This window comes from Myxine glutinosa, chromosome 13 (assembly GCF_964187855.1).
Source record: "Myxine glutinosa chromosome 13, kmMyxGlut1.1, whole genome shotgun sequence".
Lineage (NCBI taxonomy): Eukaryota > Metazoa > Chordata > Myxini > Myxiniformes > Myxinidae > Myxine > Myxine glutinosa.
Window position 1 is genome coordinate 1,452,050 of NC_136273.1, and position 25,000 is coordinate 1,477,049.

At 46.1% G+C, this 25,000-nt stretch overlaps 1 protein-coding gene across 1 annotated transcript in view; it reads right to left on the bottom strand.

Annotated features, from left to right (window-relative positions):
• Positions 1–25,000, bottom strand: part of LOC137439185 (putative voltage-dependent N-type calcium channel subunit alpha-1B) — an 856,614-nt gene that overhangs the window by 67,274 nt on the left and 764,340 nt on the right. The window contains exon 39 of the mRNA XM_078766934.1: positions 23,818–23,914. Within this exon, the coding sequence (XP_078623060.1) occupies positions 23,818–23,914 (97 nt within the window). The remainder of the gene's footprint in view (positions 1–23,817; positions 23,915–25,000) is intronic.

Genomic DNA, 25,000 nt, shown 5'->3' on the forward strand with positions numbered 1-25,000 from the left:
AACGTCACGCGAACCTTCTCGATGAAGGACTACACTATATATATATAGATATATGTATATATATATATATATATATATATATATATATATATATATATATATATATATATATATATATATATATTGTTGAGGTTTTGAGATTGTACATATAACATCATTAAAGGTTAAAGGTTTGCCCCCCATAGTTAGTCCACAAGCAACACGTAGGCCCACTTACAATTAGTTATGTCATAGTATGTGTAAGAGTAGGCCATTCCCTAGTAACATCTGCATTGTGTAAAGAATTGAGCTTAGGTCCTTTCATTTTGCGGCCACCCTTCATTTTCATCATGGGCAAACTCGATCCCGCGCCCCATTTGGCATCCCTCAAGTTTGTTACGCTTTGGCTGCCAGCAGCGTTCGCTGCCCTTGGTTTTGCTTGAAACTAGTCGGGGACCACGAGGTAGGCCTAAGAAGAGGGAGGGGCGCGGGGGTCGAGGTGTGGCCGTGACAAGCAGCACGTCAGAGGCAGTGACGGTAAGAGCAACAGCCAACCAGGGCTCGTAGGGCATGGCTTGATAGGGCGTGGTAAGAGCGTCTAGTAAGTTCCAGAGGGTTCGCTGGGCAGGGCTATATAAGTCGCTGCACAAAGCCCTTGAACAGGACTGGCTGTATTGAGTGGACTCGCATGCATACGGAGCTATGAGAAGGGAGAGGCAGGCGCTCGAGTTGAGAGAGAACTGTATTGAGAGGACTGAAGCCAAGCACTGGTTGGAGAACTCACAGGACCGGCGTGCACACGACAGTGTCGAGAGCCCTTGATTGAGAAGCGAATATTGAACTATTCGCTTATTACGTACGAGGCCGCAGCCGCAAGTGTAACCGCCAAAGCCAGCCCTACCGTTCGCCCTGTAATAATCCCGTGTGCGAAAACGACACGTGGAGAGCTCCTGCCGTCTGGTTCATCTACTTCGCGGTGCGAGTTGGGGACCGGAGGAAGAGCTTCCCGGACGCCATTCCTGGACGTGCTGACCTGTTCATCTGCAATCCCCGTGTGAGTGTCTGTGTGTGAACGGGCCCGTTTGTCTTGGGATAAGTTAAGACTGCACTGTGTATTCTTCTTCTTATTGTACAAAGTGTAAATAAATCGTGTTATTCCTTTCTTCCAAATTCGACCGTTTCAGTGATTTCCGCCATTGGGTAAGCGTGGCACGATTATGAACTGCTTGGATCGGGTTTAGTCATTGATAACGGCTCGGGTCACGGGTTCGCTACCGTTCTGCGTTTCCACCAACACCCGTGATTCGGGCGGGGCTTATTTCCTCGTTTACGGTCAGCGCGAGTAATTAGGTAATAGTGATTAGTCCTACGACCCTACTTCGCGCTGTCCGGGAAGGACGTCATCGGTCCCGGGTCCCGTCGGCTAGTCAAAGACAAGGCTTCAAGGGGACTAATCGCCCCTTGGTAAGGTGAAAAGGCCGGCGCTGAGGTTTCGCAACAATTGGTGTCACGAGTGTGGGATTGGACCTGAAGTGCGCTTAACGCACTCAAAATTACGAGCGGCCGAAATTTAATTAGTAAAATCCAAATTTAAATTCGTGCCATGGATAACCAAGACGGTCGGATGCTGGTGGGGGTAAATGATGAGGTGGAGGAGGAATTAATAACCCAGGACCCGCGGGAAGAATGGGAAGAAGAGGAGAGCATTGAGGAGGGTGCAGCAGTGGGGGTAGCAGGGGAAGAAAATGGCGGCGCCTCGCACATGGCGGCGAGGGCCGCACCCACTGTGAAAGTGGGGGTTATGGATATGCAATCCTATATGGACACCTTCATGGCACAAATGAGGGCCTATATGGTAGAGTCAGAGCATAAGATGGATGCCCGGAGTGAGCGGTTGGAACACAAGATGGGTGGCCAAATGAAAGAAATGGGGGGCCGATTGAAGGAAATGGGGGACAAAACCACCCGGGAAATAAATAAATTTGAAAACGAAATAGGTGGCCAAATAAAAGAAATGGGAGAGGACATTGAGTGCAGGTCGAGCGGGAAGGTCGCATTGGTACGCGACGGGGTAGCGCGGTGTGAGAAATGCGGGGAAAGCAAGCTAGAGCAGAGCACAGTTAAGTGGACTGGGGTAGAAATCGCGACTCGGGGTGTGGAAAAGCCGACGGCCGCCGAATTAGAAAATTTTATTTTATGTGTGCCAGCGGTCGTCGAGCTTAATAAAGAAAAATAAATTATAATGGAAATTGGGGCTGAAGAGACGGCAGAAGCAGGAATTAAATCGAAGAAAGAAATGGAATATGTGAAAAGTCCGTGTTCGCATCGTAATGTCGTGCTGCCTAACCCCAATGGAAGTTTGCAGGTGTGGTTGCAGGAGAAGAGAATCCCGAAGGTGAGTAGGAGCGTGTATGGCGCGAAAATGTTTGGCGCGAAAGTGTTTGGCGCAAAAAGATTTTTCGCGCGCTTGGGATCGCGGTGTCAACCGGGCGCTCGTGGAAGGTCCGTGGTGCGCTGTGTGAAGGTGAATGGCGCGCGTGTGAGAACGGCGCCGGAGCGCGAGTGTAAGACGGAGTGTATGTGGGAGGAGTGTGTTAAAGTCGAATCCCGGTCGATCGCTGAATTAACGCCAGGGGGGTTGACTCAGCCTGTCATCCTTCCGAGGTCGGCTAATTGAGTACCAGTTCACTGGTCATTCCCTGTGTGCCGCAAGAGGCGCCTAACAGGGTTGGCGGCACGAACCCGGAAGTCGGAACTCATTGTCGTCAAATAAATGTAGCATGTATGTTTCACTCTCTGTCACATGCCGTTCGTCCCATGTCAATCGGATGAAGTTGAAAAATTAACATTACAAAGTTTCTCTGGGACGTACTGATTCCGAATAATGAAGTTGAAAAATTAACGTTCCGAAATACGCTAATTACGCTAACAGAAGCGCTGGCGCTGCGAAGCGCTAGAGGGAGCGCTGCGCTCCCTCCCTTCGATTCCCTCCCTCTTCTGCTAGCGCTTCTGCGCTAATACGCTAATTTTAAAACCCGAAGTTTTTTTAAATTTAAGGTGTGCTGTAGTTGCTCTGAGACGTACTGATTCCGAATATGCCTTTGGTTTTTCTCTGCGATGAGTAGTTCTCGAGTTATAAGAGGACAAACAAACATACTTTACTGCTTTATATATACTAGGGCATGCCCGTACTATATATATATATCTAAAATTATATCCCCCCCCCCTCTATTTACATGAAATGGTTTGGTCCAAAGCGAACGGCTTGCGAGTACGGTGACAATCCCCCCCCTCTATTTACATGAAATGGTTTGGTCCAAAGCGAACGGCTTGCGGAGTTTGGTAAAGAAATCGCCATAGCGTGCACAAACGCGCAGGAAAGCGAAAGAATCGCAAATTAGTTTTAATTAGTTTTAAAACATAGTTTAACGCCAACATAGTTTGCCAACGTGAAATAAATGAATACGCTCTCAAATGTGTCGTCCGAGGCAGAGTCTGTTCGGCACGTTCGGCACACGTGATAGCTCGCTGCTCTCTGATTGGTTGAATCGTTTTTTGGACATAGCTCGGTAACTACTTGTCCGATTAATATGAAACCTTGAAAAGGCACATCCTCGGGTCCCCAGCAATATACCTGGCAAGTTTAAAGTATATCGGACCCGTGGTTGTCGAGAAACAGCGGTCACAGACAAACAAACATACATACACACAGAGATTACTGGAATTATAGATAGACTAGGGCATGCCCGTACTATATATATGCCCGTACTATATATCTATCTAAAATTATACCCCCCCCCCTCTATTTACATGAAATGGTTTGGTCCATTCGCAACGCCAAAGCGAACGGCGAACGGCTTGCGAGTACAGTGACAATCCCCCCCCTCTATTTACATGAAATGGTTTCGTCCATTCGCAACGACCACAGAACCCCCCCCCCCCCCCCCTCTATTTACATGCAATGGTTTGGTCCAAAGTGAACGGCTTCCGGAGTTTGGTAAAGAAATCGCCATCGCGTGCACAAACGCGCAGGAAAGCGAATGAATCGCAAATTCGTTTTTATTAGTTGTAAAACATAGTTTAACGCCAACATAGTTTGCAAACGTGAAATAAATGAATACGCTCTCAAATGTGCCATCCGAGGCAGAGTGTGCCCGCCACGTTCGGCACACGCGATCGTTCGCTGCTCTCTGATTGGTTGAATCGTTTTTGGACATAGCTCGGTAAGTAATTGTCCGATTAATATGAAACCTTGAAAAGGCACATCCTCGGGTCCCCAGCAATATACCTGGCAAGTTAAAAGTATATCGGACCCGTGGTTGTCGAGAAACAGCGGTCACAGACAAATGTACAGACAGACAGAGATTACTGGAATTATAGATAGATAGAAGTTGGTACGATTCGGCCAAGGAATCCCAGAGATAATTGCAATTAAGTGAGCCGTGACGTCACGGAACGCGCCGCCGGTAATATATTATAATTTATGGTAATCTATGCAGCACGACATGGTCATCACGGAAAACAAGGCGCCTTTGCCGGCGCCAAACGGCTCTCCCAGGATCAAACTCGGTATCGTTGTGAGCGCACGGTTCAGCCCTTCAAGAAAAAGTTTATTTTGTAAAAATCGAACCACGCGTTAAAAAGATATGACTGGTTTTGTTCGCCGGCACGTCGGCGCTCGAATCGGCTCGCGATAAAATCCAACACGTCCTTTGTCGGGGTCGTCTGAACCAACCACGGGGCCTAGAAGGCTGGGACTGGTCTCAAAAGTTAGGTCTCGATCATATCTCGTAATGCTGGAAGCTGCACGTCTCTGTGATAATCTTGTGGACCATGACAAGAGATCGTGCGAGTCGCTCGCAACGGCTTCAAGCACTTCCGCATTCGACCATTTCATGAACGCCATACGCCGCCCATCAAAGCGCGTACGTATTAAACGAACATACAGTGGCCCATGTGTCGTCATTTGCGCATGCGCCAAAGTCTTTGCAGGAACATGAAGCATCGGAACAGCGCATTTGAGCATGCGCAAGAGTGAGAACCACCTGTGCACCATTACGCTAACAGAAGCGCTGGTGCTGCGAAGCGCTAGAGGGAGCGCTGCGCTCCCTCCCTTCGATTCCCTCCCTCTTCTGCTAGCGCTTCTGCGCTAATACGCTAATTTTAAAACCCGAAGTTTTTTATAATTTAAGGTGTGCTGTAGTTGCTCTGAGACGTACTGATTCCGAATATGCCTTTGGTTTTTCTCTGCGATGAGTAGTTCTCGAGTTATAAGAGGACAAACAAACAAACATACTTTACTGCTTTATATACAGTGGAACCTTGACTTACGAGTGCCCCAACTTACGAGTTTTTCGAGATACGAGCCGTCGCTCCGGCGGTTTATTGCTTTGAGATGCGAGCCGAGATCCGAGTTACGAGCTTTCGCCACCCGGTCACGTGGTTATCTTGCCGTTCAAGTACAGTATCTCTGTCGTATAGCGCTGCATTTTAGTTTTCGCATTTCGGTTATTTTGAGTTTACGCCGCCAGGTGGGTTCCGGTCACGTGGTTATCTTGCCGTGCACGTACAGTACGTATCTCTGTCGTATAGCGCTGCATTTTTTTTTTCGCATTTTGGTTATTTCGAGTTCACGCCGCCAGGTGGGTTCTGGTCACGTGGTTATCTTGCCGTGCACGTACAGTACGTATCTCTGTCGTATAGCGCTGCATTTTTTTTTTCGCATTTTCGTTATTTCGAGTTCACGCCGCCAGGTGGGTTCTGGTCACGTGGTTATCTTGCCGTGCACGTACAGTACGTATCTCTGTCGTATAGCGCTGCATTTTTTTTTTCGCATTTTCGTTATTTCGAGTTCACGCCGCCAGGTGGGTTCTGGTCACGTGGTTATCTTGCCGTGCACGTACAGTACGTATCTCTGTCGTATAGCGCTGCATTTTTTTTTTCGCATTTTGGTTATTTCGAGTTCACGCTGCCAGGTGGGTTCTGGTCACGTGGTTATCTTGCCTTGCAAGTACAGTACGTATCTCTGTCGTATAGCGCTGCATTTTTTTTTTCGCATTTTGGTTATTTCGAGTTCACGCCGCCAGGTGGGTTCTGGTCACGTGGTTATCTTGCCGTGCAAGTACAGTACGTATCTCTGTCGTACAGCGCTGCATTTTTTTTTTCGCATTTTGGTTATTTCGGAAAATTTCTTAGTTTTAACCATGGGGCCTAAGAAAGTGAGTGGCAAGTGCAGTGCTGAGAAGAAGAAGAGGATGATGTGCTTGGATATAAAACACGCAATCGTCGAAAAACATGAGCGAGGTGTCGAGGAGGACGTATATAACGGCAGAGGAGAAGAGCATGCCAGGCCACAACTTGTTCAGAATGCCGGCGATAGCTCGCCTTCTCTTTGTGGAAAACACGGTGAGATCCTTAACATCCAACAACTAATGGGACGCAAACGGGGCGCCCAGTTTAGCGGTACACACATTGATGAATCACCCTGCCTGTGAAACACCGACATGACAGGTTATAGCTGGGTCGGGATTCAAACCCAGGCTGGACAGTTTAGACTTTAGAGTCAAGTGTGCGTACCTCCAGTCCAGGCCATCCTGCCAACTTGTATGCTGCATACAGGTGAAATATAAAGCGCGAGATATTTTTATATATACTGTATATTTAAAAAAAAATTGGTGTGGTTTTTGGCGGGCTGGAACGGATTAATAGCATTTCAATGCATTTCAATGGGGAAATTTGATTTGAGATACGAGCAATTTGAGTTACGAGCTCGGTCACGGAACGAATTAAACTCGTAAGTCAAGGTTCCACTGTATATAGATATATATATATATAATTATATATATATATATATATATATATATATATATATATATATATATATATATATATATATATATATATATATATATATGTATATATATGTATATCTGCACAGTGTCTGTCTTGTCACTGAACTACTCCCTCAAACGTTTGTGCAATCTTACCAAACTTCTGGTATGCAACTGTCTCTCCTGTGTGTATGTCCTAAGGGTATTTTTTTTGAATTGGTTCAACTTCAATTTCAATTGTTTATAAAATGTAATATCACGTACATTACAAATACATTTGTGCAAAATAATATGTATTTATGCACGAATACTAGCAAAAGTACCCGGCGTTTCCGGGTAACAACAAGTCGCTTCCTGACGGGAATATTAATGAGGCTGGGGAAGGGAGGGAGGAGAGGAGGGTGGGGAAGGGAGGGAGGAGAGGAGGGTAAGGGAGGGAGGAGAGGAGGGTGGGGGAGGGAGGAGAGGAGGGTGGGGAAGGCAGGGAGGAGTGGAGGGTGGGGAAGGGAGGGAGGAGAGGAGGGTGGGGAAGGGAGGGAGGAGAGGAGGGTGGGGAAGGGAGGGAGGAGAGGAGGGTGGGGAAGGGAGGGAGGAGAGGAGGGTGGGGAAGGGAGGGAGGAGAGGAGGGTGGGGAAGGGAGGGAGGAGAGGAGGGTGGGGAAGGGAGGGAGGAGAGGAGGGTGTGGAAGGGAGGGAGGAGAGGAGGGTGGGGAAGGGAGGAGAGGAGGGTGGGGAAGGGAGGGAGGGGGAGGGGAAAGGGAGGAAGGGGGAGGGGGAGGGGAAAGGGAGGAAGGGGGAGGGGGAGGGGAAAAGGAGGGAGGGGGAGGGGAAAGGAGGGAGGGGGGGGGGAAAGGAGGGAGGGGGGGAAAGGAGGGAGGGGAGGGAGAGGAAGGATGGAGGATGGAGAGGAGAGAGAGAAACGAGGAGGGAAAGGAGAGAGAGAAATGAGGAGGGAGGGTGGAGGGGAAGAGGGGGTGTGAGTATGGTGGGGCAGTGAGGAGGCGGAGGAGGAGGGGGGGGGGAGAGAATGGAAGAGGAGGGTGGAATGAGGAAACGGGGGAGGGGGGAGGGAGGAGGAGGAGGCGTGTGTCTATATCGCACAAAAATGTTAGTCAATGAAAAAATGGGTACGTGAAAACAAAAAGGCAGCTCTGTCTACTGTAATGCCATGGCTTGGAAAAACAGCCTGAATAGTATTCACCTCGTTAATCATATTCAAAAAGGGTGTTATAACTAGACTACGGATTTTTATGTTAAGAAAATAGGCCTTTTATGTTTTGAAAAGCGGAAATTTTTTTTTTTTATGTGAAAAAATCCCGAAATATTTTTTTCCCCCGTCTTATTCATTTTTTATTATTACCAAGTTTTTCAGAAATCAGTCAAAAAAAGAACAAAAAATGGTAAGCTTTTTCCTGCACAACATTAAACACTCTGGGCTAGTAAACAGGTAAAAAATGACGTTCAGGTACCTTTATTGCAACCGCATTGTTTGATAAGTAGAGGACTAGAAGAAATTGACAAGACCCTTTTAGGAACGGTTAAAGTAGGTGTTTGAAATCATTATCTTGGTAATGTTCTCCTTGGTGAGGCGGTGTCGGCGGTCGGTGAGGACGTTTCTGTAGACGGAGAAGGACCTTTCCACGTCGACGCTGACGATGGGGCAGTACCTCAAGAGGGGGATGTCAGCAAGCTTGACTCCAGCCGGCACACCAACCTCAGATCCGTGCTGATCTCCATCCAGGATCAAAGCCACTGTCCTCAGCACACCAATGTCGGGATTGCGCTGCAGCACCGCCTTGAACTTGGTGAGCAGGATCTCCTTACGGCAGCCTCGGATCTTTTCGAGCTCCTCCTTGGCCTGATCAAGGAGCTGGAAGGCCTTGGCCAGCTCCATGCCGGCCTCCTCCAGCTGCTTAAGGATCTTCGGGATGAACGACACGTGGGCATTTAAGAAGACCAAACTGAGCTTGATGTCCGCCTTTCCGAACAGGTCCTTGGCACTCCGGATTGCCATCGCGTCGTCATCGTTCAGCTGGTCCACAATGTCCTTGACGGCCTCGAAGTGCTCGGCGTAAAACACTGCGGCGTCGATCCACGTCCCCCAACGAGTCAGAATGGGCTCCGGGGGGAGAGAAAGATTGGGCTGCTGCTCCTTCCAAAAGACAACACGCGACGGGGCTTTGACGAACACCTTCTTCGTCGTGGCAATCAGGTCGTTGACGTCCTTGAACATTTCTCGGACTGTCTCACAGACACGGTGGAGCGCGTGGGCAATGCAAGTCACATGCAGCAAGTCCGGGAAGAGTTCCTTCAGGGCATGGCCGGCCTTGATCATATAGGCCGCGGCGTCGCTGACGAGGACCTTGAGGCACTCCGGCTTGAAATCAGGCCAAAGATCCATCGGCGTGTCATTGGCGTGTCATTGACTGCACGCACGATCTCCCCGGAGTTGGTCTTCTCCAGAAACATGCACTGGACGAGGTGGGGACGAAAGTACCCCTCCTTGGACAAGCGTCCCGCGATGATGTTGGCCACATATCGACCTGCCGAATCGGTCGTCTCGTCGACGGACAGCCAGATGGGCTGCTGTCCGAGGTCGGCACGGATCCCCGCCAAGGCCTCGTCGTAGCACTTGTCGAGGTAGTGCTTTCGAATCCAGCTTTCATCGGGGATCTGGAGAGTGATGTGCTTCTCCAGGAACGACCGGAGGGCAGGGTTTTCCAATTTCGACCATGGGATGCCAGCGGCCAGCATGGCCTGGCACAGCTCCTGAGCCACGACGTCGCACTTGTGCCTCTTTCCACCACCAAAGTCCTCCATGGTGGCTTGGGTGACCGTCCTCTTCTTCTTCAAGGCCAAGTTGCTCTTGTGGCGGTCTCCTCAGACATGTTGGGCCAGCTCAGACTTCTGCTTCGCCCGGAAAGTCTTTTCACAAGCTCGACAGAAAGCCGTGTCACTCGACACGTACTTGAAGGTGGCCCCATCGCCGCCAGCGTTGAATTCCTTCAGCCACTTGTCACGAAGAGCAGCACTCATCTTGATAGGAGACTTGTTCACACTTTGTGTACACTCTCTCACTGTAGTACACCGCCTCACTGCTGTACACGCTGGGGACGCAACGCACGCAAGTGGACGCAACGTTTTGTTTTTGAGATCGATCGCAGTTAAAAATTTCGATCGCAGTTACAAATTTCGATCGCAGTTTAAAATTTCGAAAAATTCCCTAATTTTTTTTAGCGTTGCCAGACATTTTCGACCAAAAAGGGCATTTTATTTTATTTTTCCCGAAAAAGGGCGAAATTCTTTTTTTCTCCGAAAATAGCAAAATAATTTTTTTGCGCGCAAAAAAGCCGTTTTATGTGAAAAAATATTTTTTATTTTTTCACATAAAAATCCGATGTGCAGTTATAACACACCCAAACTTCCCTGGCCTTGTGACTAATTACCCTGGGCTCGCAAAGTGAAAAGGGGGGTTAAGCATTCAGTTTCGTACGTGTGGCGTGTGCTGTACGTGTCTGCATTTTAAAAATGCATTTTCTCGGCAAGGGTTGGTCCGATTGACACTAAATTTTCACCATCGGAGGGCCTCCTCCTGTAGAATATTTTAATGATTAATATGACGTCATAGGTCACGTGGTACAGGCGCCAACCTGGAAAAATTTCGCACCTCTATATCTCTGAAACCACTCCATGGAAAAAATTGAGACCTGGCTCATTGTCAATTACTCCCAATGGGGAATAAGATATGTTAACGATGATGTCATCGGTGCCTTCGTTACGTCATAATTCGACAAATACAACACTTATCCATCCGATAATTTTTATTTTTTTTCAGCAACTTTTGCTCTGATGGACACGCAATTTTCACCATAGGAGTGCCTCCTCCTTTACAATATTTTAATGATAATCATGACGTCATAGGTCATGTGTTACAGGCACCATCTTGGAAAAACCTTGCACCTCTATATCTCCAAAACCGCTCTATGGGAAAAATTGAAACATGGCTCATTGAAAAGAACTCCATATGAGGAATAGGTGTTGTCAACGATGACGTCATTGGTGCCATAATTATGACGTCATAATTCGACAGGGACAACGCTTAGTCTGATCAGTTTGAAATGTATTGAGCCTGATGTATGCAACAATTATATTAGAGAATAGAAATTTATGATGTCATCGCTCACGTGGTCTGGCAGCCATATTGGATCAAAGAAAAAAAATGTAAAAAAAACAGAAGAGTTCGCTTGCAACAAGTTGACTGCACAGGGTAAGTATTCTATGAATACCATCTAGTTAATTAAGTACATAGGTATTTCTCACTTCATTTGTGGAGCCCTCACCAAGCGGCTTAAGCACTCCAGCAAGCACTCCACTTGCCAAGCACTGGGTGATAAGGAACGGCTGGCTTGCCAAGCGATAGCAATCTGATTGCTTCTGGTTGAAATGGCCGATAGATTTTAAAACCAGATCGATTTCAAGCAGCAAATCATGTGGAAACCACTGAAAGCAGACAAATTTTAAAAAGGTGTTATAACCCACCCAAACACCCAGTTTTCAGCCTTGCAATCTGTTGGAGGTCCAGATGTATGCATGCAAAGTTTGGGGCCGCTAGGTTTCATGGTTTTGGTGTTATGGAGGAGACAGACGGGTGGACGGACACTGCCCTATATTATGACATACATATTATGTGTGTGTGTGGATGGGGGTGGGGGTGGGGGGAGGGGGGAGAGGTAGATGGTGGACCAGGAGGGAGGAATAGTTAGGACTGTTGAGATAGCATGGTCAATGTGCTTGTGTAGGATAGACTTTTCCATTCCCCATTCCAAGCAGGTACATGTTAAGCGAATTATTCGTGTTTTTATGTGCACTGAGGAGGGCAATGTTACCAAAAGAGCATAGCGTAGGGTTGGGATTATACATTTTATGCACCTTGTTAAGCAAGACCTGACAAAGGATGAGAGGTCAAAGTTAGCTCAGGACTTTATAGAGCTCCGAAAGTCTCATGAACCAGCCAGCGGCGGATCCGGGGGGGGGGGGGTGCAGGGGGTGCGCACCCCCCTTCGATCCAGGAGGAGGGTGCAGGGGGTGCGCACCCTCCCGTCCCTCTTCAATGCAACGGCATGGATGTGCTGGAGGCATACTCTATGATTGACGACAAGAAGGACGTGCTCACCCAACTACGGTCAAATGCTGAAACTGAATTCTCTCTGTGGTTCGATCACGCTGAGTCCATGATATAATTTGTAGGAGGTGATGTCACAATGCCGAGAGTTGCAAAACGACAAATCCATCGTCCAAACACCGCCGCCAATACTCCCTTGCTCTTCTACCTCAGAAACATGTGCATTCCATCACCTCAGCCAGGAAATGGACACCCGATTCTGTGCTGAAAATCGGGAAGGTGGTGATCTGTTTCCGCTGATGCATCTGCAATAATCGCCGATACCTGGGACATTCCAGCCCTACATCAGAAGCTGTTGCTTTGGAAAAACGACATGGAACATCCCGCTGGACTGATAAATGAGCTTAGAGACTGGCAGGTGTTCAGGAGAAGGAAGCCCAACAACACGCTTCCAAGCACATTCATGGATTGTTTCTGTGCAGTAGATGGAGACGAATTTCCATCCATCAAAGTCCTACTCCATGTTGGATGCACCATCCCTGTCGGCTCCTGTGAGGCCGAACGCTCATTTTGTTGCCTGCGTCATCTGAAGACCAACGTAAGATATTCCATGGGAGAAAGTCGGATGGCATCTCTGGCCCTCATGAACATACACCATGACTTCACCATATCCCCACATGATGTGTGTGACATTTTCATTCAGAAACACAATCGCCGTCTATTCCAAAATAGCAAAATTTACGATTAATAAAATAATTCACATTCCGCTGTCCGATCTGATCTATTTTGTGGGGAGAACCCCCTGCCTTGAGCTTCACAACCTCGGCGCATGGTGGTGCCGGGCTTTGACCAGCACCTATTAAGCTGCTCTATACAGTATACACCTTAACATGGCGTGCGTTTAGAAACATGGGAATTCTTCTGGATTCTTTGTAGTTAATTAGCCTAATTAACTCAGGAGGTCATAACAATCATTTCGCAAGAACTACACAAATCAGAAATTCCATATCAGAAAGTTCCAGTAGAACTACACAAAAAACATGCCGCACACGTGCACACCACACACCACACCACACACACACACACACACACACACACACACACACACACACACACACACCTACAAAATTCATCAATTTATAGCAGAAGGAACAGCTGGGCAAGTCGGTTCACCAGTTCCTCGCTCTGACCATTAGTCATCGCGAATCTATTGAACTGTTGGAGCAGGGAAGAACACAAGGAACTGCAGAAACTTCCAAGAACGCACAAAATGGCGTTTCTGACGATCAGTTTTTTAAAATTTCCTGGGGGGGGGGGGGGGGACCCCATGACCCCCATTCACCCCCCCCCCAGCCTTATATTGTCACACAACCCCCCGTCTTTAAATTCCTGGATCCGCCCCTGCCAGCCATGTGGCTCGTCTGGATAACGACGATCATGCCGGCTCGGGAAACTCACAGAATGGCGGTGACGGCCACTAAAGAAGGCGGAGTGCTGTGGGCTGCCAACGCATGCCCCCGGGGACACAGGGCAACCGATCACCGGACCGGGCAGGCTTGAACATAAGCGGGTCCGCGGGGAGGGATAAAACCGGGGAGCTAGGGTTCCAAGCGCCAGAAAGCAAGCTCAGCGATCGACTGGGACTTAGAGCTCTCTCTAAGTCCCTGGTTCAGTACCAGGGACTTAGAGAGAGCTGTTTACAGAGTTTGTGGGGTAGAGTGATGGAGCGTTGTCATGGAGTCACCATTGGGACCCACGATGAGCCCCGAGGCCGTTCGGGATCCTTCTGGTGTGGGCGCAGTGAAAGGACCGCAGGCCAAGGCGCAGAAAGCTCCCAAAATCTTAGCTTGTTCCCATTACTCGGTACGAGTGTGTGAGTTGGCACCAAAGGCAGCGTCGTTTTACCGTATAATAAGTTGATGTCACCCTCATCCCTTCATCCCTATCTATACATGCTACTTTGGGCACGAGATCCATTCTGAATTGTGTTGTTTTCATTATCCGTAGCATTATACAGTTTAATAAAGAATTTTACTTGTAAGTATGTGTTCGCCATCTTTATACATCTGCCATGCTGAGGAAACTCAGTAATTCATTGGTGAACCTGGAGGAGCCCTAGTTTGGGTAAAGTTAATCGCTGTGTGGAAATTAAATAACATTAAAGAGCTGGTAATCCGCTCATGGTAACTCTTCATTAATTCGGTCCATCCTCGAGAATAAACTCCAGCGTGGTGGTTTGGTCTTCGCCAGGATCATACAAGTGACAACGAACTGGATATCTGCGATCACAAAGTGATCACCAAGGGCAACACGACCTTTGGTGATGGCCCACCATCCAATGATGGCCATATTTTGTTCGGACCACCATATGACCCTGACCATCAACATTTAGGGATAGATGGTAGATTAAGAAAATGTGTCCTGATCTACAATCTACACAAAAACAACTCAACATCATGAAAATCAGAGGAAAAATTATTCAAGTTATGATGAAGAATGTGTTTTTTGTTAATTCGGCAACGACGTTCATTCGGAAAAAATGGAGAAAAGGCCAAGAAATAGTTCAGGACTCCAAGGGACCTTAACCTTTAAATCCAGAGGTGAAGGATGTAAATGATGTGTATTTTCATCTTGCTCGAGACTGTCTAGCGAGGGGAATTCTGTTCTTGCTCAAGGCTGTCTAGCGAGGGGAATTCTGTTCTTGCTCGAGGCTGTCTAGCGAGGGTAATTCTGTTCTTGCTCGAGGCTGTCTAGCGAGGGGAATTCTGTTCTTGCTCAAGGCTGTCTAACGAGGGGAATTTTGTTCTTGCTCGAGGCTGTCTAGCGAGGGGAATTCTGTTCTTGCTCAAGGCTGTCTAACGAGGGGAATTCTGTTCTTGCTCGAGGCTGTCTAGCGAGGGTAATTCTGTTCTTGCTCGAGGCTGTCTAGCGAGGGGAATTCTGTTCTTGCTCAAGGCTGTCTAACGAGGGGAATTTTGTTCTTGCCCGATGCTGTCTAACGAGGGGAATTCTGTTCTTGCTTGAGGCTGTCTAACGAGGGGAATTCTGTTCTTGCTTGAGGCTGTCTAACGAGGGGAATTCTGTTCTTGCTCAAGGCTGTCTAATGAGGGGAATTTTGTTCTTGCTCGAGGCTGTTTAACGAGGGGAATTTTGTTCTTGCTCGGGGCTGTCTAATGAGGGGAATTCTGTTCTTGCTCAAGGCTGTCTAACGAGGGGAAGTCTGTTCTTGCTCGAGGCTGTCTAACGAGGAGAATTCTGTTCTTGCTTGAGGCTGTCTAACGAGGGTAATTTTATTCTTACACGGGCTCTCTAATGAGCGGAATTCTGTTCTTGCTCGAGGCTGTCTAATGAGGGGAATTGTATTCTTGCTCGAGGCTGTCTAACAAGGGCAATTCTGTTCTTGCTCGAGGCTGTCTGGTGAGGGGCATTCTGTTCTCGCTCGAGGCTGTCTAACGAGGGGAATCGTGTTCTTGTTCGAGGCTGTCTAACGAGGGGAATTCTGTTCTTGCTCGAGGCTGTCTTACTAAGGGAATTCTGTTCTTGCTCGAGGCTGTCTGACGAGGGGAATTCCGTTCTTGCTCGAGGCTGTCTAGCGAGGGGAATTCTGTTCTTGCTCGAGGCTGTCTAACGAGGGGAATTCTGTTCTTGCTCGAGGTTGTCTGGCGAGGGGAATTCTGTTCTGATCCAACAAAGCTCAGCCTAGTTTTTGTAAAAAAATGTCAAAATGTCTAATTGACTCGTGACATTTTGTGTTTTTGTCAATGTGAAAAAAGTAGGTCAACCCCGCATAATTTGTCTTCTCATTATTGATGCAAAATTTCATTCTGCCGATCCTCAGACAATGCCTGAAAAAGGGAGAAAATCCTAAATGGTGGTTTGGTACCCTAATGGGTGTAAAGACCTTGACCTTTAACCTGGAGGGGTATGATGTAAATTAAATATAAATGTGCCTTACCCTACAATAGAGTCCCTGTATAAAGAGAGTTGTGTCAACTCAAATTTGGACGCCATTTTGTGTCTAAGTGTGTCGGATTAGATATACATGTACATTCGCGATATGGGGTGATATATTCTAAACCTGCTAAAAAAAAATTTACTACACATATTTAGTCTTATTATTACATACAGGTGATATTTGTTTTGTCAAAAACTCAGCTATTGCCGTGAAAAAGAGCTGTGTGGTGATATTAAAAGTGGTATGGCAATGCATATTACAAGCCAACACTGCATATAAGAGCTAACATTATAAGTAAGACAAACCAATGCTGTCGTTCTCTGAATTTTAATAACTTTTAGAAAGGAGTGTGGGCATATCCAATATTTTTTAAAGGGTGCCGAGAGCAATTCCGGTGTAGGACTTCCAGCCGACATATAGTCTAACACACTTAAAACAAATTCTGTACGTGGTATTGCCATATTTCTATAGTGTACAACTTTAGTTTTATCGACATTTATATTCAATTTCCATTGTAATGATTTAACAAGCTGCAAGTCAGCTTCTGTCTCTGACATAAGGAAAACGTCATCGGCATCTAGTAAGATTGAAACGTTCATTTATTACTACACCCTTGCCCAGAACTCTGATGGATATTGCCTGATCGATTAATATGTTTCATAGCTGGCGACTTAATTAACACTTAATTTTCGACTGCGCCAAGCCGTAATTAAACAGAGAAAAAACTTTTAAAAATACCTGCAGTGTGCACGGTTCGTCGAGTCGAACAGATATGGAAAAGCACAGATAAGACGTCGTATTCACCATAACTTGTTTAATTTCAACAGGAACACGATGAGGCCAACACAGTAAACATTCAGTACAAAACTTGGTTCATACATTCAGTACAGAACATGATTCATACATTCAGACCGTAAGAAAACTCTGCCCGTAATACAACACTCTGACCAGACCAACACTTCATCCCACTACGTTCACTCCTCACAAGTGAAACTCATCACTACTCCGTTCACTCCTCACAAGTGAGACTCATCACTACTCCGTTCACTCCTCACAAGTGAGACTCAATGTGAAAAATTGAGCAGGGTTCTTCCCACGGAAATGCATTTTTGGTCAGCTCCTTGAAGATTATAAACAAACACAAATCACTTCCCTTTAAAAGGGTTTTCAACGGACAGACAACCAAAAAAAAACCGAGCAGATAGAATTGCTTTTGAACATCGATCATCAAGCGGCGTGGGCCTACCTGGCAGAGTCTCGAGGAGTCGATCGCTTTCCAGCTCTTTCGTCTGACTTTCGCTTCCCAAATTTGTCTTCTGACTTTATCACTTGGAAATCTATACATCTTATATTTCCCAGATTGGTTTGAACAACCAAAAGCAGAACAACCAGTCATTTTGTTTGGCAATAAACAACATTCCCGTACCAAGCTGACGTTCACGCACGGTGAAGTTAGACACAAAATGGCGCCACGAAATCACGTGACCAGAAATCTCGGGTCAACGCATGGCGCAACTCTCTTTATACAGGGACTCTACCCTACAACAAACAACAACAGGCATTTTAAGGCCATTTTCCCTGCAAGAGCGGGGGTTAGCCTTGCGGTCCCCATGACAATGTTCTCCATTTTGCCCTATTTTCTGCATCTCCCCTTGTTAACCCCCTTGCCCACATTTCTTCTTCGACCATCTTTAGCCAAGTCTTTCTCGGTCTTCCCCATCCTCTACTTCCTTCTACATTCATTTCCATCACTCTTCTCAACCAGTCACTTTCATCCTTCCTCAACACATGACCAAACCATCTCAGCCTGTTTCTCTTCGGAGCATCCATCACAGGCTCCATTCCCATCATCTTTTGCAATTCATCATTTGTCTTCCTCTCTCTCACCGATACTCCACACATCCACCGAACCATTCGCATTTCCACCCTTTCCAGCCTTCGTTGCTGCTCTACGTTCATTACCCATGTCTCACTCCCATAAATTATAACACTTCTCACACATGCAGCATACACCTTTCCCTTCAGCTTCAACGACATTCCCCTCATCGTCAGCACGCCACTCAGTTCCCGAAACTTCTTCCATGCACATCTCACTCGAGCAACCGTTGCCGAGTCTGATCCACCTTCTCCATTCAGCATATCTCCTAGGTAACAAAATGTTTTCACACCTTCCAGCTTCACGCCATCTCCAAGATCCAACTCAACATTTCCTCCATCTGCAGCTCCCTCTGTGCACACCTTACACTTGAATGTAGCTGCCACACTGGTTAATGACCCTCTCAAACCACTAAATTTTCGATGAACCCACTCAGCGCGCATTGTACATTGAATGGAATTCACTCCGACACCCTTCCTGCACACAGCACATGGCCACTTCCCAGTTCTTTCTACCTCACCACATGCTTTACCACTTGCCATCACCTTCGTTTTTCCGATATTCACCTTCAGACCTTTTGTATCCATACATTCCTTCCACTTGTTCATCTTCTCCTTCAGTCCATCCATACTTTCTGCAATCAACACCAGATCATCTGCATACAACAACTCCCACGGTAAACCCTGCTTTACGTTCTGAGCCAGCACCTCCATAACAGCTACAAATAGTAGTGGACTTAGTACCGACCCCTGTTGCACTCCCACCTTCACCTCAAACTCCCGACTGTTCCCGTCCTTCGTCCTTACAGCTGTGCACACTCTTTTGTACATTGCCGTCACCACTCTGATCAACCATTCCTCCACTCCAAACTTCCTCAATGCCCATGTCACTACTTCACATGGAACCCTATCGAATGCTTTCTCCAGATCAACAAACCCAAGAAACAACTTCTTCCTCTTCTCCATGTACTTCTCCTGCAAATGCCTCACAATAAAAAGCGCGTATGTCGTTCCTCTTCCTGGCATAAATCCAAACTGCATTTCGTCAATCTTCACTTTCTTCCTTATCCTCCTCTCCAACACCCTTTCCAATACCTTCATTCCATGCTCCAATAACTTTATTGCTCGATACGAGCCACAGTCCAGAGGGTCACCTTTCCCCTTGTATAGAGGGACGAGGGTACTCAGTTCCCAATCCACTGGAATGCTGCCTTCTTTCACCACCAGATTGCAGATCTCTGTCATTCTCTTCACACCCCAATTTCCTGCTGCCTTCAACATATCTCCCACAACTCCCGTCGGCCCTCGCGCTTTTCTACTCTTCATTGCTTTTATCGCTTCCTCAACTTCCTTCTCGGTTATCTTCTCTGACGGTCCTAAAACGGGGTTACTCTCTATGTTGCCATCCCATTCATTCTCTGCATTCAACAGTATTTCCATATATCTCTTCCATCTTCCTTCAATTCCATCTGGGTCCACAACGATTTGTCCCACTTCATCCTTCAAGCAACTCACCCCCATCACATCACACCTCTCTTTCGCTATCTGCTTTGCAATCGTGAATACCGCTCTCTGACCCTCTTTCAAATCCATGCATTCTCTGAACATTTTCCTCCATAACTCCTGCGCGTTTGCTACCTCTTTCTTTGCAGCCTTCTTGGCTGCCTTATAACTTTCATGCTCTGCCTTTTCTGCCCCCATACCCTTCGCCTTCTGCCACTGCTTGAACTTCTTCCTCTTCTCGTCAATCCTCTTTCCAACTTCAGCATCCCACCACCATGTTTCCGAGTGCCTCGGTGGTCCTTTTGTCCATCCACATACCTCACCAACGGCTCCCAACAGACTATCTTTCATTGACATCCAACCACTTTCAAGCTCAACCACATCATCCTCTACCATACTCAGCCTCTCTTTTAATGCCTCCCTCACTGTCACCTCTTTCAACCTCCACACCTTCATTCTCGGTTGGTACTTCACCCGCCGAGCTCTCCTCGCACCTTTCACCCTTATGTCGCAGACAACCAAGTGGTGCTGTGAAACAGCCTCCTCCCCCGGTATCACCTTTGTGTCCTGGAGGTGCCCCCTATCTCACCTACGCACCAGCAGGTAGTCAACGGTTGTCGTCGACCCACCTGACGTGTATGTAACAAGCTTATTATCCTCTTTCTGGAACTGAGTATTATAAATCAACAAATCAGCTCCATCAGCAAACTCCAAAATCCTTTCACCTTCTCCATTTCTCACACCATATCCGTAACCCCCATAAACTCCCTCAAAACCGTCCATACTCCTCCCACATGTCCATTTAGGTCTCCTCCAACCACAACAACTTCCTCATCTTTCACGTTTTCCATCAGCTTCTCCATAGCACACCAGAACTTGTCCTTCTCTTCATCGCTCCGACCAACCTGCGGAGCATATCCTGAGATGATGTTCACCAAGAGCTTTCCAATCATCATTTTCACCATCATCAACCTTTCACTCACTCTCGTCACACGCACCACATTGTCAACAAACTCCTCAGAAAACAGGACACCAACACCATTCACGCCCTCCGGGCACCCTTGCCACACAAACTTGTATTTCTGTCCCTGCCTACCCTTCACCATTCTCACACCACTTCCTTTCCATCTCGTCTCCTGCACACAACATATGTCCACTCTTCTTCTGACCAATACTTCCACAACTTCTCCTGATCTCCCTGTCATTGTCCCTACATTCCATGTCCCAAACCTCAGAAACCGATCTCCACGTCGGGCATCAGACGTTTCGTCGTCATAAATGGAATGATTTCCACCCTTGCTTCGATCGGGTTCCCCACCTTGAGTTTTGACGAGAGGGAGTGGGGTCCCCCACGGGGTACTTACTCTAAAGAGGGAAATTTTGTTAATCCAAGGGCATCACTCGGCCACGGGCATCACTCGGCCACAGGCATCACTCGGCCACGGGCATCACTCGGCCAAATGCATCACTCGGCCACGGGCATCATTCGGTGAATGGCATCACTCGGCGAAGGGCATCACTCGGCCAAGGTCATCACTCGGCCAAGGTCATCACTCGGCCACGGGCATCACTCGGCCACGGGCATCACTCGGCCAAGGTCATCACTCGGCCACAGGTCATCACTCGGCCACGGGCATCACTCGGCCACGGGCATCACTCGGCCACGGGCATCACTTGGCCAAGGTCATCACTCGGCCAAGGGCATCAATCGCCCACGGGCATCACTCGGCCACGGGCATCATTCGGCGAAGGGCATCACTCGGCCAAGGTCATCACTCGGCCAAGGTCATCACTTGGCCATGGGCATCACTCGGCCACGGGCATCACTCGGCCAAGGGCATCACTCGGCCAAGGGCATCACTCGGCCACGGCCATCACTCGGCCAAGGTCATCACTCGGCCAAGGGCATCACTCGGCCAAGGTCATCACTCGGCCAAGGGCATCACTCGGCCACGGGCATCACTTGGCCACGGGCATCACTCCGCCACGGGCATCACTTGGCCAAGGTCATCACTCCACCACGGGCATCATGAGCTCCATTATTTGACTCAATGTGAATGCAACGATTACATTTAAACAGATAAAGGTTACCCTTGTGATCGCAACGATTATATTTAAACAGATAATGGTTACCCTTGTAATTGCAGTGATTACATTTAAACAGATAAAGGTTACCCTTGTGATTGCAATGACTACATTCAAGCAGATAAAGGTTACCCTTGTGATTGCAATGACTACATTTAAACAGATAAAGGTTACCCTTGTAATTGGAGTGATTACATTTAAACAGACAAAAGTTACCCTTGCAATTGCAATGACTACATTTAAACAGATAAAGGTTAACTTTGTAACACACAATTAAACAGATGTCCTCTACTCTCTTCCGGTACCAAATGCTCATCCTACAATTACATTTAACGCTTCTATTAATCAAAAAAAATTTTTTTTTTTTTTTTTTTGCTTTAATGCAATCCTGTTAACAGAACTGGCTTAGTCTGTCTGAGAATGATAAAGGTAACTTGTGATTTACATCAGATAATTGGCACATCGTACGATTTATGTATCATAATAATTCCATCCACTATGGATTGCCACATTGAATGGTAGATGATGTAAGTTGTTTTCTTGTATAAAAATGGGAAAAACAAAAACAGTCAAACATCACCTTGTATGTAACAAACATCACCTTACATGCAACAAACATCACCTTGTATGCAACAAACATCACCTTACATGCAACAAACATCACCTTGTATGCAACAAACATCACCTTGCATGCAACAAACATCACCTTGTTTGCAACAAACATCACCTTGTATGCAACAAACATCACCTTGTATGCAACAAACGTCACCTTGTATGCAACAAACGTCACCTTGTATGCAACAAACATCACCTTGTATGCAACAAACATCACCTTGTATGCAACAAACATCACCTTGTATGGAACAAACATCACTTTGTATGCAACAAACATCACCTTTTATGCAACAAACATCACCTTGTATGGAACAAACATCACCTTGTTTGCAACAAACATCACCTTGTATGCAACAAACATCACCTTGCATGCAACAAACATCACCTTGTTTGCAACAAACATCACCTTGTATGCAACAAACATCACCTTGCATGCAACAAACATCACCTTGTTTGCAACAAACATCACCTTGTATGCAACAAACATCACCTTGTATGCAACAAACATCACCTTGTATGCAACAAACATCACCTTGTATGCAACAAACATCACCTTGTATGCAACAAACATCACCTTGTTTGCAACAAACATCACCTGTATGCAACAAACATCACCTTGTATGGAACAAATATCACCTTGTATGGAACAAACATCACCTTACATGCAACAAACGTCACCTTGTATGCAACAAACATCACCTTGCATGCAACAAACATCACCTTGTTTGCAACAAACATCACCTTGTATGCAACAAACATCACCTTGTATGCAACAAACATCACCTTACATGCAACAAACATAACCTTGTTTGCAACAAACATCACCTTGTATGCAACAAACATCACCTTGTATGCAACAAACATCACCTTGTATGCAACAAACATCACCTTGTATGGAACAAACATCACCTTGTATGCAACAAACATCACCTTCTATGCAACAAACATCACCTTGTATGGAACAAACATCACCTTGTTTGCAACAAACATCACCTTGTATGCAACAAACATCACCTTGCATGCAACAAACATCACCTTGTTTGCAACAAACATCACCTTGTATGCAACAAACATCACCTTGCATGCAACAAACATCACCTTGTTTGCAACAAACAGCACCTTGTATGCAACAAACATCACCTTGTATGCAACAAACATCACCTTGTATGCAACAAACATCACCTTGTATGCAACAAACATCACCTTGTTTGCAACAAACATCACCTTGTATGCAACAAACATCACCTTGTATGGAACAAATATCACCTTGTATGGAACAAACATCACCTTACATGCAACAAACGTCGCCTTGTATGCAACAAACATCACATTGCATGCAACAAACATCACCTTGTTTGCAACAAACATCACCTTGTATGCAACAAACATCACCTTACATGCAACAAACATCACCTTGTTTGCAACAAACATCACCTTGTATGCAACAAACATCACCTTGTATGCAACAAACATCACCTTGTATGCAACAAACATCACCTTGTATGCAACAAACATCACCTTGTATGCAACAAACATCACCTTGTATGCAACAAACATCACCTTGTGTGCAACAAACATCACCTTGTATGCAACAAACATCACCTTGTATGCAACAAACATCACCTTGTATGCAACAAACATCACCTTGTATGCAACAAACATCACCTTGTATGCAACAAACATCACCTTGTATGCAACAAACATCACCTTGTGTGCAACAAACATCACCTTGTATGCAACAAACATCACCTTGTATGCAACAAACATCACATTGTATGCAACAAACATCACCTTGTATGCAACAAACATCACCTTGTATGCAACAAACATCACCTTGTGTGCAACAAACATCACCTTGTATGCAATCCTGGCAGGACACTTTTTACCAAGGCCGAGAGGAGGACACATGTGTCTGAGCAGCTCATACATCTTGGTGTAGGTAATCCGTCCACTGAAAACAACAGCAATAAAGTCGAGTTATTACAGCACATAATACGAATGTACATTCACACACATACACACATAATACTCATGTACATTCACACACACATGATACTCAGTACATTCGCACACACATAATACTCATGTACATTCACACACATGATACTCATGTACATTCACACACACATAATACTCATGTACATTCACACACACACATAATACTCATGTACATTCACACACACACATAATACTCATGTACATTCACACACACATAATACTCACGTACATTCACACACATATAATACTCATGTACATTCACACATATATAATACTCATGTACATTTACACAAACACACATATAATATGCATGTACATTCACACACACACACACATATTATACTCATGTACATTCAAACACACACACACACACACACACACACACACACACACACACACACACACACACACACACACACACACACACACATAATACTCATGGACATTCACACACACACACATATAATACTCATGTACATTCACACACACACACACATATTATACTCATGTACATTCAAACACACACACACACACACACACACACACACACACACACACACACACACACACACACACACACACACACACACACACACACACACACACACACACATAATACTCATGTATATTCACACACACACATAATACTCACGTACATTCACACACATATAATACTCATGTACATTCACACACATATAATACTCATGTACATTCACACACACACATATAATACTCATGTACATTCACACACATATAATACTCATGTACATTCACACAAATATAATACTCATGTACATTCACACACATATAATACTCATGTACATTCACACACACACACACACACACACACACACACACACACACACACACACACACATAATACTCATGTATATTCACACACACACACATATAATAATAATGTACATTCACACACACATATAATACTCATGTACATTCACACACACATATAATACTCATGTACATTCACACAAATATAATACTCATGTACATTCACACACATATAATACTCATGTACATT